This window comes from Ctenopharyngodon idella, chromosome 16, assembly GCF_019924925.1.
Source record: "Ctenopharyngodon idella isolate HZGC_01 chromosome 16, HZGC01, whole genome shotgun sequence".
Classification (NCBI taxonomy): domain Eukaryota; kingdom Metazoa; phylum Chordata; class Actinopteri; order Cypriniformes; family Xenocyprididae; genus Ctenopharyngodon; species Ctenopharyngodon idella.
The window spans coordinates 18,635,763-18,651,146 of record NC_067235.1 but is presented as its reverse complement, the minus strand read 5'-3'; the positions used below and the strand labels follow the sequence as shown (position 1 = coordinate 18,651,146).

At 44.1% G+C, this 15,384-nt stretch overlaps 1 protein-coding gene across 3 annotated transcripts in view; it reads right to left on the bottom strand.

Moving 5' to 3' along the window:
- The window catches only part of tsnare1 (T-SNARE Domain Containing 1), a 196,022-nt gene that overhangs the window by 79,103 nt on the left and 101,535 nt on the right, over nt 1–15,384 (bottom strand). For all 3 annotated transcript variants that reach the window (XM_051864836.1, XM_051864835.1, XM_051864834.1), the window contains exon 10: nt 4,393–4,475. In XM_051864836.1, coding sequence (XP_051720796.1) covers nt 4,393–4,475 — 83 coding nt within the window. The remainder of the gene's footprint in view (nt 1–4,392; nt 4,476–15,384) is intronic.

The following is a 15,384-nucleotide window of genomic DNA, read 5'->3' as shown; positions in this document are numbered from 1 at the left end:
CACCCTCATGTCAGTCCACACCTGTAAAACCTTCTGAATCCTCCAAAGACAGCAATTTAACCACTACTTTCAACATCCAGAAAGGTTCTAAAGACATCGTTAAAAAAGTCGACGTGACTGCAGTGGTTCAACCTTAATTTTATAAAGTGATGAAAATACTTTTTGTGCACAAAACAAAACAAATTAACAACTTTATTCAACAATTTCTTCTCTTCTGTGTCATTCTCGTGCGCTTCCAGGTTCTACGTCAGAACGCCGGCTGAATGCCCAACTAGCCAAAGGTGACAGAAAATGGTCTCCATATATAACTAGGATCCCTCCTTCACTATAAATAAATTACACTTTTTTGTCCATTTTATTGTATACCAGGCGAAAAATCACAAGTCTGATGGCTCAGAAAAGTAATAGCACACCTCTCCTCCACAAACTGCATGATTTGAGGTATCATCAAGTCCCTAACCCCAAGTATTCTCAACAGTAATAGTGATACTAATAAATTGAATTTCATTCTGCCCCCTTAGATCACGCTTTGGCTCCCTTATGTTTTCGTGTGTGTGGGAGGGAGGGTTATGGAGGGTATGTTGAAGCAGTGAATCTGCTCTGGGCACACAAATAAGCCGTCTGGTCCGCATGGATTCAGTGCAATCGGGACAGCATGCAGCTTATGTAGAACCAGATAGCAAATAATAATCCAACACCCCGCTCACTGTCACACTCTACAGGCCACGAGATCATCCAACTGACATAAATACAGCCTAACACGGCCCACGCACGCAAAAAAATTGTAGTACACACCAGATATGAGTTATGTATGTGTAAGCAATAATCTTGTTGCACAACAGTAGTTATGCTATTGGTTTTTACTAGATTACTATGTGCATTCTAATACACATGTTTGCTTGTATTATGGTCTAGGAGTTTTTTTTTCCCTTTCTTTTCTCGGCAAGGGCAGTAACTCCCAACCTTTTCTTCAAAGAAAACATTTTACTGGTCATTTGTTTTCTTGCCTCTTGAAAAGCACTATATATATATATATATATATATATATATATATATTTATTTTTTCTCCATATAAATGCTGCTCTTTTGAACTTTTTATTCATCAAAGAATAGAAATGTTACTTGAACACCAAATCAGCATATGAATAATTTCTGAAGGATCATGTGACACTGAAGATTGAAAATTCAGCTTTGCCATCAAAGGAATAAATTGCATTTTAAAAATATATTAATATATAAAAGCTATTTTAATATCTATCTATCCATCCATCCCTCTTTCTCTCTCTCTCTCTCTCATGCTCATTAAGGCTGTATTTATTTCATAATAAATACAGAAAAAAAACAATAATATTGTGAAATATTATTACAATTTAAAATTATGGTTTTCTATTTTAATATACTGTAAAATATAATTTATTTCTGTGATGCAAAGCTGAATTGTCAGCATCATTACTCCAGTCTTCAGTGTCACATGATCCTTCAGAAATTATTGTAATATGCTGATTTATTTTCAATGTTGGAAACAGTTGTGCTGCTTAATATTATTTTGTAACCTGTGATACTTTTTCAGGATTCTTTGATGAATAAAAAGTAAAAAAAAATATCAGCATTTATTTAAAATAGAAATCTTTTGTAACAATATACACTACCGTTCAAAAGTTTGGGGTCAGTAATTTCTTTCTTTTTTCTTTCTTTTATTCATCAATGAATCCTGAAAAAAGTATCACAGGTTCCAAAAAAATATTGAGCAACACAACTGTTTTCAACATTGATAATAATTGAGTATCAAATCAGCATATTAGAATGATTTCTGAAGGATCATGTGACACTGAAGACTGGAGTAATGATGCTGAAAATTCAGCTTTGCATTACAGAAAAAAATTATATTTTAAAGTATATTAAAATAGAAAACCATAATTTTAAATTGTAATAATATTTCACAATATTATTGTTTTTTCTGTATTTATTATGAAATAAATGCAGCCTTAATGAGCATAAGAGACTTTGTTCAAAAACATTAAAAATAGTAATGTTTCCAAACTTTTGACTGGTAGTGTATATATAGTGAATCGTTCGTTCAATTGACTGTATTTATGAGTGAGTCATTGAATCTTTTGTTCAAATGATTCATACAAAAATCTGATTCATTCAGGAAAGAATGAGTGTGTTTCTTAGAGACGCGCTCTGCTGTGGCTATGTTCACTATTTGCGTTGAGGAGCAAAAATGGAGAAAATAACTACAAATATTGTGTCTAAAATGTATGTTAATTTGACATTACTGTATAACACAGTATTTCTAGTTACAGAAAAAGGGACATAATAACTGTAAAAGACTCGTACAAAATACTTCCTGACCTTAGAACTGAATTAAATAAACCTAACTAAGGTTCACTTAGTTAAGAGCACCCAGTAAAGCACTTTTCCACATCACAAAATGGCCTTGTAATGGAGAGAGTGAGAAAATGAATAATGGTAATTGAAGTCTGGAGTCTGTGTATTATGGTGTGAACTCTGTTCACTGTCTGTTCATTTGAGTTTAGAGTTTGGAGCAGCAGCATGGTAATGAACAATCATGTTCCATCGTGGTCCATTGAACTCTGATGGGGCTGATACAACATCATTCTTGTCATTTACAGACCTTCCATGAGCGAAGAGGAACTGCTTTTGGCTTGATGGATTATAGATTCAATTTATTTCCTGCGTTCAGTTAACTGACATTTTGGGCCACGGATAGAAAATGACTTGCTATTTTTAATTGACTTGCGTGGGTAATGTTCAACACTGTGGGTTTATGGGAGATGTTCGAAAGGAAATGGGGTAGCGCCCTAAGCCAGACGCGGCTCCCTCCTCCCCTCAGGGTGGGCGGCAGCGGGACCGACGAAGTGCTAAATTGCTCTGCGTGAGTTTGGTCACGGCTGAGCTCTCCTTGAGATAATGAAATGACAATTAATCCAAAAGCTGTTGCTACTCACTCATTTACTCCCTTGCGCTCTTGTAAGTGGAGGAAGGAAGAGGCGAGAAATCTACAGCCAAGAGAGGAATGCTAAAGCACACCTTTGGGACTTTCATTTGCTTTGACACACAAACTCACATGGATGGGAACCGGTGGATGGGTAGAAACACAAACGCATGAACGTGTGAGAGAACATGTGCTTGACCACTCATTATTAGCCAGAGGTTTTTTTACTGTGAATCCCAGAGAAGAACAATGTGAAAGAACGCGACCAACACCAACTGCTCTAATCAGACAGGAATATAACAAAGGTCAAAGTATAAGTGTGAGGTTCTCAAAGTAGAAAAAAGCTGCAGACATGCTCAGAGCAGACAACAACAGTTGAAAGTGTCTCACATCTATGACTGGACAACAGAGATAAGAAATAAATGAAGCTGAGGTGAAATGTGTTCAATGTTTTATATTTTTGTTATGTATAAATTATTTTATTCTGATTATGCTTGTACAGCACTTTGGTAAACACTTGTTGTTTTTATAAAGCGCTCTATAAATAAACTTTGATTTGATTGATTTGATTGAAATGATTTCAATAAGGCCAACTGGGGAAGTCAATGAGGTGGAGAAACCTAAAAAAGAGGAGAATAAAATTGATCAAATAAATGGAGCATGGGTAACGCTTTTGTGTGAAGCTCATTTAAGCTTTCAAGCTTCAGAGAGGGGGGATTTTTCATTATACCAATGACACTTTTGTCAATATATTATTAAAGAAAGCCAGAGGCTTTCATCATATGTTTGTTTTTTAACCTGCTTTTTTTTTTTTTTATTGATTGTTTGACAGTAGATTGTTGAGATGGGTCAATTGTTTATCAGAAAAATCCCTTTTATATCTCATAGGTGACAAAAACTGAGAATTGTTTAAAATTTTATTTTTTATAATTTATAATTTATCAATTCATCTGTAACAATGTTTGAAACTACTATGTTCAAGATTAGATTGCCAAAACATTGACTTGGTTTCAAGGGAATGCATAAACTGATAAAATAAATACTTTGAATGCAAATTAAGTCAATTTGGATAAAAACAGCCACTAAATGTTTAAATTATGCATGGCACCAGGGTAGACAAAGGCATAATACAGCCATTTTGTTTCCATACACAATACTTAATACTCAAACAGAGCAAGTGAACAATCAATGACAAATTTTCAAATAGGTTTATGGTCTACCCGTCAGGTAATTGGTGAAGGGTGATTACTGAAGTGAGCGGCTAATGAATGACAGCATGTTGAAAATCTCACTGTGTGATGTCAACTGAAACTAATAAACAAACCTGCTACAATAATTGTGTTCATAGACTGTTACCGAGAGACTCCTTTTACATACCAAACTGCTTTTTGTGTGCCATAATGCAGTAGTTTTCCAAGAAATCAATAACTTACCTGATAATGGCTGGCTTTTGCAAGCTCCTGATTGGCTGATTCCACATGTGATGAGGTGGTCTGAATGTAATCTTCGATGCTGTCTGTGAAGAGAGAAAATGAGCATTATTATTGTTGTTGTTGTGTTTTGATGTACACAATGTTACGATGTGATCAGGATGTTCTGTCAGACTATTTCCAAATGATTTTCAGCCCATGTGCGCAAAACCTTAAAATTCATAAGAGAATGTGTGACTCACTCATACATTCACAAAAAAAAAAAAAAAAAAGAATGTCCAAGCACATGGTGTACCAGAGAATCTTACAAACATACTCACTCTCTCATTCATGTTCCCTTTTTCAGGGAGAAAGAGATTAGAGAGCAAAGTGCCCAATGTTAATGCTGCCAAAAACTGAAGCCCACATTTTGTGGGTCTCTATACACCATCATCACAAAAGGCCATGTTGAAAGGAAGAGTTCAGCCAAAAATGAAACTTCTGTTATTATTTACTCACCCTCATATTGTTCCAAACCTGCACACTATTATTGTCATTATTCACTGTATAACCTTGCCTACGTTCATGTCGAGAGAAAAAAAAAAAAAAAAAAAAAAAAAATCACATTCATTTACCACAGAACCGAAAACAGAAAATGTTTTGCTGTCAGATGAGCATAAATACACAAATGACAGAATGTTAATTTTTATGTGAATTATAATTAGGTGCTCTTTATCACAGTGATTAGGCTCTCTTAAGCAGGATTCAGTTGTGGCATATGAATTATTAAGATTCAATTCTGCAATGTTTTGGGAAGCATTTACTGCATTACTGGTCTGTGAAATGATAGTGTTATTCTTAAAATCTGTGTAAGTACTTTATCATTAGTGTCAGTAGTGTGGCCATTTGTGTATTAGGCAATATCTAGTATAGAAGTGTAAACAAATAGTTGTTGCATCTCTTATAGTATACCAAAGCAAGATTAGCTAATATTCTACACAAGAAACGCATCACAAAAAGACATTTTCCGCAGAGAACTGCACTTTGAAAAACACATACTGTATGATAATCAGCTAGAAACACACAAAGACTCGGTTATGTCCTTGCTTCCTTAAATTGTAGGAAAGTCAGCCAATTATTAACTTTGAATAATCCAAATGAGTTGTCTTGTTCCAATGCGCATGTACTTATACTAGCAAGTGAGAACATTGATTCAAATGCAAAGTCAATTCCCTTCCCAATTAAAAACAAATGTGCAGTTCACCACACAGGAGAGCAGAACGAAAGCAGAAGCGGGGGAGTTACAGCGGGGTTAAAACAGGGCAAGCTCAGCTGAGGGGAACACTGTAGACCTCACCTTCGCCTAGCTGGAGGAACTAATGAAGTTTTGTTTATCTTTCTCTGATTTGATTTGGCCATCGCCGTGAGATGTGGAAAGGGAGGTGAAGGGGGGTTTGCATGGAAAAAAGCTGGAAACCTGTGCGAGGAAGTGATGTATTTGTAATGGCTGGACCAATCAGAAACAATTATTTGTTATCTTTAACACATAATCTTTAAAACCCCTCAACCTACAACAAAACGAGACACCAAGGTATCTGTGGACAACCCCCGAAGAACAACTAACATCAAGGCATGAAAGCCATTTATGACCAGAAAGAATGTGAAAGTTGGCCACATGAAAAGGCACAGGCCATAAAAAAGACACATAAAGCCAGAAAAAAATGATTTTTCTGCATTAATTTAAACAAACTATAAATGAACATGCATATCTCTAGGACATTGTGTGTATGATTATTACTGTCTTGTATAGTGTCTTTTGTACTGTATACCGTTTTATCCATGCTTTATGATAGAATTATTAGATAATGTACCCTTTCCTACTCAGTTGTATAATCACTTGAGACATGTACAATCATGTATCCAATTTCCCTATGTGATATATGTTCTTTTATAGTGTTTGCCTATGATTTAATCCTTGAATAAATGTGTTAGTATTACTCGATTAATCACAATATATATGCCATTCTTGGTATCTACAAATTTGTATTTTGATGATCTAAATGATTGTGTATATTGTATGTTGATACCTATGCAAGTAGTATTACAAGAATCTTTAATATTTTCTGCATCAACACCCAATCAACATATGCAAATACTATGCTTGAAGAAAAAGAGTCATAAACTTTCCCTCTGGAAGCTTAAGTTCCCTTTCAGTCGGTCACGTTCGACGTACGTCAGTAGTGACCGACGAATTGGGATATCGCTAGAGAGCCCTATCAGCTTCGAGTGAACTACAACAGGCCAATGAAGTTGGCGTGCGATATTTGCATAATGCGCACCGCCCCCGCCAGGTGGTATAAATAGGGGAGCAGATGCAATCGCACTCTGTCTTTCGCTTCGGAGCCAACCTGTGTGTTCCTGCTGTTAGTCTGAGAGTGACTTCGCAAGCCTTTGAAGAGCTTTTGTTCTACAGTGCTGGCTTTATGGCACCTTACAGCGAGGCCGCGAGCTTCCCAGAGTGAGCTTCTCGAGCTGTTATACAGCTCTCAACTGCTGTTTTCACAGCATTATTTGCCCCGTTGGTTTGCGATTTGGGCCGGTTCCTCTGTGTGTGTGACTCAGGGAGTGAAAAGTGTACCTGCAGTCACATCGCGGCTGTTCCCTGTGTGCTTCGGCACAAAGAACAAGAGCTTCTAAAAGAGCTTCACAGACAGACACTGCGTCTTTTTCAAGACGTCATTCTGTCTGTGCGTTTCTGGAGGCGGTCGTTTCCTATCCTCACTGACGGCCACAATCACTTTCTCTCATGTCTGCTTAGCGTGCTGAGACTGTGTTTGTGGGTGGTTCATATTCTCTTGTAAAAAAAAGAGAGCATGCCCACGTCGGCGCGTTGTTCGTCTTGCCTTTCTCGTAAGGGCTTGAGCGCTCAGCGCGCCGTGTGCCGTCGAGCTGCCGGCTGACAACGCGCGTTGCCATGGCAACCCAGCGCGTTGTTCGGCGCTCTAGATGCGTGGTCGAGACTCGAGTGCCTCAAACGAGGTGGAGTCCCCTCACCTATTCCCCGATCTAGTTTCTCTTTCTGAATCAGAAAAGTACTACTTTTGGTGAATAAGCCAGGGTGACCAGAGGATCACAGTGGGGCATTACCTGCCGAGCCAATCTCCGTGGGCCCCCCACTCCTCTAGCGCATCGCAAACATGCTGTGACTGTGTTCGTGGGTGGTTTATGTTTGGTAAAAACATGGCCACGTCGGCGCTCAGCGCCGTGTGTCGTTCAGTTAGACGACCACGTTCACTCTCTCACATGGCTGGTAGCTTCTGGGTGGATTGCTGGTCCTTCTCATGGGGGACCTAGCATCTTAGTCAGGGCTCCAGCAGAGGATCAGATGTCGACTGCTACATTGGAGAGAGGGTTGTTGGGCTCTGGACATGAAGATGAGGCTGAGCGTCCCACGGTTGTGATGTGCTCATGCTGAATCAGATTCAGAGTTAACGACCATGCTTTCCCGGGCCCCTGGGGGCGTGGTGTGACGCGTACTCGCCTTGCCCCGCCCCCTGTCTTAGCCTGGACGTGCATGAAAAACTTGGCAGTTTAGAAGCCTTTCTTGGTGCCAAATATGGAACACCAAAAGGGTCATATCTGCATTAAGTTTTTTCTCTCTCACTACCCTCTGTGGTGGGGTGGCAGTGCTACGGGCACACCACCTCTGCCCTGCATGGGTCTTGGCCCCCGGCAAGTCTGTGGAAGGCCAAAGCACTCATTGCATATGGGTAGTTCTGAGTCGGGGTTGAGCTACGCATGATGCAAGTCATAGCGCAGGCCCCTGGCCAGACAATGTCTACCATGGTGGTCCGGAAACACCCCTGGCTAGCCTTGCAGAGGTGTGTCATCGTCTAAGTACGCTTTCTCGATGCTCTCATCTCACAAGCTGGCCTAAAATCCAGCCCGCTCAGCCCGCAGCCAAGCCACTTGGCTAGCGAGAAGCGGTCCTGGAGAAACTGGTGACCTGGAGCTGAGGTAAACAGTTCTTCGGGAGACGATGCCCGCATCGCTCCCTCCCCGGAGGAGGGCCGGGTGGAGAATTTTGGTTTGTTCCGCCGCTGGCTCTCCGGAGACCAGCGGTGCCCACGGAGTAGAACTGTTTTCTGACCCTCCAGGTCCCAAGAGGGCGCGGCTGGCAGTGCGCGAGGCCCCACCTCGCCACTCTCAGCCCCCTCTCACTTCGCCAGCAGGTCCCAGTGTGTTGGTTGAGGCCGCCTCCCATGTGCCGTCTCCCATTCACACTGCCACCTTGCAGAGTCTGACCACACTACGGGCCGCTATGCCGTCCGAGTCGGGTCCAGCACTCTACCTCGCTGCCCCACGCCCGGTACGTCTGTGGTCCATTTGGTCCCGCTGGTTCGGTGTCTGGAAGCCTGGCTAGCGCTTTCCAGCCCGTCCCGCTGGCTCATTTGTACCATCAGACTCGGCTATGCGATTCAGTTCGCCCGGCGTCCCCCGGTGTTCAGGGGTGTCCATTACACTCGTGTGTCCCTGGACAATGCACCTGTTCTCTGGGCGGAGATTGCTGTCCTCCTGGCGAAGGATGCAGTCGAGCCGGTCCCTCCAGCCGATTTGAAGTCAGGGTTCTCCAGCCCCTACTTCATTGTACCCAAGAAGGGCGGTGGGCTACGGCCAATCCTGGATCTGCGTGTCCTGAATCGGTCCCTTCTCAGGCTGCCGTTCAAGATGCTTATGCAGAAGTGCATTTTCAAATGCATCCGTCCCCAGGATTGGTTTGCAGCGATCGACCTGAAGGACGCGTACTTTCATGTCTCGATTCTGCCTCGTCACAGACTCCTACGGTTTGCGTTCGAGGGTCGGGCATATCAGTACAAAGTCCTACCCTTCGGGCTGGCCCTGTCGCCCCGCGTCTTTACGAAGGTTGCGGAGGCGGCCATTGTTCCGCTCAAGGAACAGGGCGTTCGCATCTCAACTACCTCGACGACTGGCTCATCCTGGCCAGCTCGTGGGAGCAGTTGTGCGAACACGGGGACATGGTGTTAGCTCACCTCAGTCGGTTGGGTCTTCGGGTCAACTGGGACAAGAGCAAACTCTCCCCCGGGCAGAGGATCTCTTATCTCAGTAGGGAACTGGATTCGGTCGCCTGGACCGCGCGCCTCTCCGAGGAGCGCGTCCAGTCAGTGTTGACCTGCCTGAGTACGCTCAAGCGCAGGACGGCGGCCCCACTGAAACTCTTTCAGAGGCTCCTGGGGCATATGGCATCCGCAGCCGCAGTCATGCCGCTCGGATTGCTTCATATGAGGCCGCTTCAACACTGGCTCCGCGGCCGGGTCCCGAGATGGGCGTGGCAGCGCGGTACGTTCCGTGTCCCCGTGACACCGAACTGCTGTCGCACCCTCACCAAGTGGTCAGACTCTTCGTTCCTGCGGGCTGGAGTTCCCCTCGAACAAGTGTCCAGGCATGCTGTGGTCCACACAGATGCCTCTGCCACGGTGTGGGGGGCCACGTACAACGGGCATGCAGCATCGGGTCTGTGGACGGGGCCCCAACTGCATTGGCATATCAATTGCCTCGAGTTGCTAGCAGTACGTCTTGCACTGGGCCGCTTCCAGGAGCTGTTGACAGACAAGCACGTACTGGTCCGCTCGGACAACACTGCGGCCGTTGCGTACATCAACCATCAGGGTGGTCTACGCTCCCGCCGTATGTCGCAACTCGCCCGCCATCTCTTGCTATGGAGTCAGAAGCATCTGAGGTCGCTTCGTGCCATTCACGCCCCAGGCGTGCTCAACCGTGCAGCCGACGAGCTCTCACGGCAGCCTCCGCTTCCGGGCGAATGGCGACTCCGTCCCCAGGTGGTCCAGCTGATCTGGCAGCGCTTTGGCGAGGCACAGATAGATCTGTTCGCCTCCCGGAGACTGCCCACTGCCAGTTCTATTCCCTGACCGGCGGCACGCTCGGCATGGATGCCCTGGCAATCAGCTGGCCCCGGGGCCTACGCAAATATGCGTTTCCCCCAGTGAGCCTTCTCGCACAGCTCCTGTGCAAAGTCAGGGAGGACGAGGAGCAGGTCTTGTTAGTGGCTCCATACTGGCCCACTCGGACCTGGTTCTCGGACCTTACGCTCCTCGCGACAGCACCTCCCTGGCCCATTCCTCTGAGGAAGGACCTCCTGACTCAGAGACGGGGCACCCTCTGGCACCCGCGTCCCCACCTGTGGAAACTCCATGTGTGGTCCCTGGACGGGACGCGGAGGTTCTGAGTGATCTCCCGCAAGCGGTCGCAGACACCATCACTTCCGCTAGAGCTCCTTCTACGAGGAACCTCTATGCGCTGAAGTGGAACCTATTCGTACATCTCTCCGGGGTCGTCCCTTCGAGCCTTTGCAATCAGTCGAGTTAAAAGTACTGTCCTAAAGACCGTCCTCCTGGTTGCATTGGCCTCGCTCAAGAGGGTAGGGGACCTGCACGCATTTTCGGTTGACGAATCGTGCCTGGAATTCGGGCCCGGTGACTCTCACGTTATCCTGAGACCCCGGCCTGGATATGTGCCCAAGGTTCCTACCACTCCCTTTCGAGATCAGGTAGTGAACCTGCAAGCGCTGCCTTCGGAGGAGGCAGACCCAGCCCTAGCTTTGCTCTCTCCCGTCCACGCTCTGCGCCTGTACGTGGACAGAACGCGAAGCTTTAGGACCTCAGATCAGCTCTTTGTCTGTTACGGAGGCCAGCAGAAGGGAAAGGCTGTCTCCAAGCAGAGGATGGCCCACTGGATAGTGGACGCCATCGCCCTGGCGTATGAGTCCCAGGGCGTGCCTTGCCCGCTCAGGTTGAGAGCCCACTACACCAGAGGAGTGGCCTCTTCCTGGGCGCTGGCGCACGGCTCCTCGCTGACAGATATCTGTAGAGCTGCGGGCTGGGCGACACCTAACACGTTCGCTAGATTCTATAGCCTTCGTGTAGAACCGGTATCTTCCCGTGTACTCGCTTCCACCAGCCGGTAGACGCGAAGAGCCCGTTCTAGTGTCGGCTTGCAATGCCACTCCCGCCCCCTGGGCCGGATACGTGCATCCTTTTTACTCCAGTCGAGTTCCCCGCTTGGCGAACCCTGTCGAGTTCCTCCGCCTCCCCCTTCGGCTCGGACATTGCGGAGTGTCTGATGCCAGGCCAAACCTCCGTCACCGACGTTGACGTTTGGCTGGGTTCCACATGTCGTGACCCCTCCACGTGAGCGGTCCCATGTGTGTATTTGTCCACGGTCAACTCCCTACGGCGAGCCCGTGTCTTTCCCTAGCAGAGCCAGCTCTGCTGTCACCTGTCAGATGAGTCTCCCCCCTACCCAGGTGGAGCCATCCCAGGGACTCCATATGCGTACTGCCCACGGCCAGTCCATATGTGTACTCTCCACGTAAATTCCTCCCCTACAGGTGGGTAGTGGTCTCCGCAGCGTCCCCTACGGGTTCGCTTCCCCAGTGTAGTCTAGTTTACTTAGTGGGTATATCGGAACAGCAGTAGACTCTCTCGGCGTAAGCTCGCCCCCTTCCCCGTCCCACTGGTGCGCCGGGTGGCTAGAGCTTGCGCTGGGCACTGGAAGGGGTTCATACTGTGGCGCTTTATTTGGGATCCCAATTCGTCGGTCACTACTGACGTACGTCGAACGTGACCGACTGAAAGGGAACGTCTCGGTTACGTATGTAACCCTCGTTCCCTGAAGGAGGGAACGGAGACGTACGTCAGTAGTGACCGACGAATTGGGATATCGCTAGAGAGCCCTATCAGCTTCGAGTGAACTACAACAGGCCAATGAAGTTGGCGTGCGATATTTGCATAATGCGCACCGCCCCCGCCAGGTGGTATAAATAGGGGAGCAGATGCAATCGCACTCTGTTTTTCGCTGAGGAGACAACCTAGTCTGCACTACAGCGAGGGTACAGCAACTGTGGCGACGGGACGTACGTCTCCGTTCCCTCCTTCAGGGAACGAGGGTTACATACGTAACCGAGACGTTACCATTGGCTCACTGACCCCTGGGAGGAGTGACCATCCACAGAAGTTAAAGAGCCCCCACACAGTTCTCCCTCTTTTTTGCTGTCTTCTCTGCGTCTTCTGGTTGCTGTCTGTGCTGGCGCACTCAGGCCTCAACGCATCAAGCCATGTGTAACTTCCTCGACCATAACAGAGTCAAACTAACACTGCAAGTTCATCATCATTTCTTCATTCAATGCGGAAGAAATTGATTGCAACTTCAACATCATCGACTTACAGAACCATCAAGACTTTCTTCTGAGACTGCATCCGGATGCTCTTTCAACAACAATGGCATTAAAAGTATCATACAATTAAGGGGTTTAGTATAAGCGGTAGACCACTCTTCACGAGGTGCTTTGAATTAAAAAACTGATGGTTCTTTTAGATGGTTAAATGACTCTTGTCATTGTTTCATTCCCCTGTTCAGTTTCGATTTCATTCACTTTCATTTTTCATTTTCCCATGTATGCGTGATTAGTGTGTGTGTGTGTGTGTGTGTGTGTGTGTGTGTGTGTGTTTGTTTAGATTAGTTATGTGTTCGTGATTTAGTTAAATAAAACTTTTGCTGTACCTTTCACATGTTTTTATTCTGGTCCCTGCTTGTAAATCAACATCAATTTAACGATTACAATCACAGCTACATGTTGAAAAAGAGTTAATTTTCTGTGGCCATGAAAAATATCCTTTCTGAGAGATGATAAACGATCAATACTGAGTGTTCGTTAGACAAACAGATGAATTGATTCTAATATTGATTCCGCTACATTCTAATTCTATTAACTGATCCAAATATTTATAATTAATTATAACAAGTTATAATTAATTATTCATATTTCCATTTTGAGCTAATTTGCTACATATTTGTCTGTGATTTTCCTGTATTTTTATTCGTCTTTCTGTTAGGTGGCCTTTTAAAAGGATTAACAAGAGCTCTAACATGCTATCAACTTGTAATCTTTCATCCCACCTTCCTGACTTGCATTCATTTCGACCCCATGATTCTTTCTATTTCTGGTAACAGCTAAATTGCCTGTTTTAAATGAACTGGGTGGAGTGCAGTCACTCCCTGGTATAATTAAACCCGTAGGAGCTGTTGTGCCACATCATAGTTTCCCATTTAGTTCTTTTATGTTCTCGTCACAAGCCTGCTCTCCTTAACAACAAGATTCATTGAGTCACAAATGTGAAAAATAGCAAGAATAAGGTTTAGAGTGCAGCAGATGGGAACAAACAGACTAAAGTTTACACATAGCAATATCTGAAAGTGTGTGTGTGGGCTGCACTTTATTCAGGAAGTTCTCAGTACCTCAGTACTCCGGTGACCAATATAACCCTCCCAGCATGAACATTTCTTCTGTCTCCATCTGAGATTACTGACCTGTCATCTACTACCAATATAGGCACACAGAATCTGGGTGGAAATGAGAAATGGCTCATTTAGAAACACTGAAGGGAGATGACACATCATACGGAGACTTATCAATCAATATTTCAATAGCGAAACTGAAAAGAGGGCTCTGTGCTTGATGAATCATCAGCCATGTCTGCTAAAGACACCCTGCAGGGCAACCAACCTCTTATTAGTGTCACTTGTGTCAAACAGACATTCTAAATGGAATTTTATCAAAGTTATTGAGCGATGCTGTTCCAAAACTTAGAGAGCCGCCTCACTGTTTACTGTCTACACAAGCAGTTATCTTCTACAGCAGCATCACAACTGAAATGGAACTTTGTAATTGAATGATTTGAAATGCTTTTCATAGCAACTCCGTAAACTGTCACTCACGTACACGGCACAAGTGGCTCCTTACATGAAGCACACAAGAGACTCGACTTGCGCTCAGTTGATTTCAATAGAACTCAATAGTGACTGCCCATTTTTTTCAACAGGCTTGGTTGGAGAAGTACAGTATTCTTCCCATTCATTGTTTGCATTGAGATTTTAAAATATTCTGCAATAAAGAGTTTTAAGCCATGAACCAAACCAACCGGCTCTACGAGGAAAAACACAATATTACAAATTGAGAAAGTCGAAATCACACATACTTTTGGATTCTACGTCATCATATATCAGCACTTGTCTTTAAAGATTATTGTTAAAAATGTAGACATATTGAATGGGATTTTACTGGTTACTGATGTTACCATAACACTAAGATAATGGCTTGATACTCTACAAATTACAATACAATCAATCAATCAGTTTTCATATTTGTATCAACAGAAATCTTTGTCAGTAGTAAATAAAAAGTACTTGACATTTCCAGAGACTCCATCAGCCATCTGGTCTAAAACTTTCAGTATGCTTGTCACAATTGTCTGGGATTACTTTGTTTTGCCTTGTTGAACACAATTTTGCTACATAGCGTTTTGAACTTGCTTCACATCAGTATAATGCACAAAAATATTGTCTAGCTAATGTTTGGCTAAGCAAGCTAAATTTTGGAACAGAACTAAAGTGCATAGCTTAATTTTTAATTCACCAACTGAAATTTGATTTAATAAAAAAAAAAGATGCACCATTAACCGTAATAAATTTCTAGCTCGGCCTTAGAGATGAGGTGGCACTGGGATCCAAAAAGGCCAGTACTGTTTGTGCTTTGAGCTAGCTGATTCACACCAGCTCTTGTTCCTTTTTTAATTCAGTTTTTATATGCAAAGTCCTGCTCTGTGTAATATAACCTTAACAACTGCCAAACATGGGCAAACAGGCTCTGAAAACATAATAACAATAATTGTTGATTTTTAATTTCCATCATAATTTATTTAAGAATTACAGGGACATACTTTACAATGACTGTAAATGAACAGGCTTGACAAGCTCTTATCTAGAGACTCCTTAGTTGGTCACCACTGACTCAAATGCACACATGTGCGCACATTGAATACTCCTGAAAAAATTAGGTTAGAAATAATTAAAGAATCAACCAATTAGGGAGGCACAAAGCTGAGCCATAAAACAAACACCCAATTAGCTTGAAACACAATT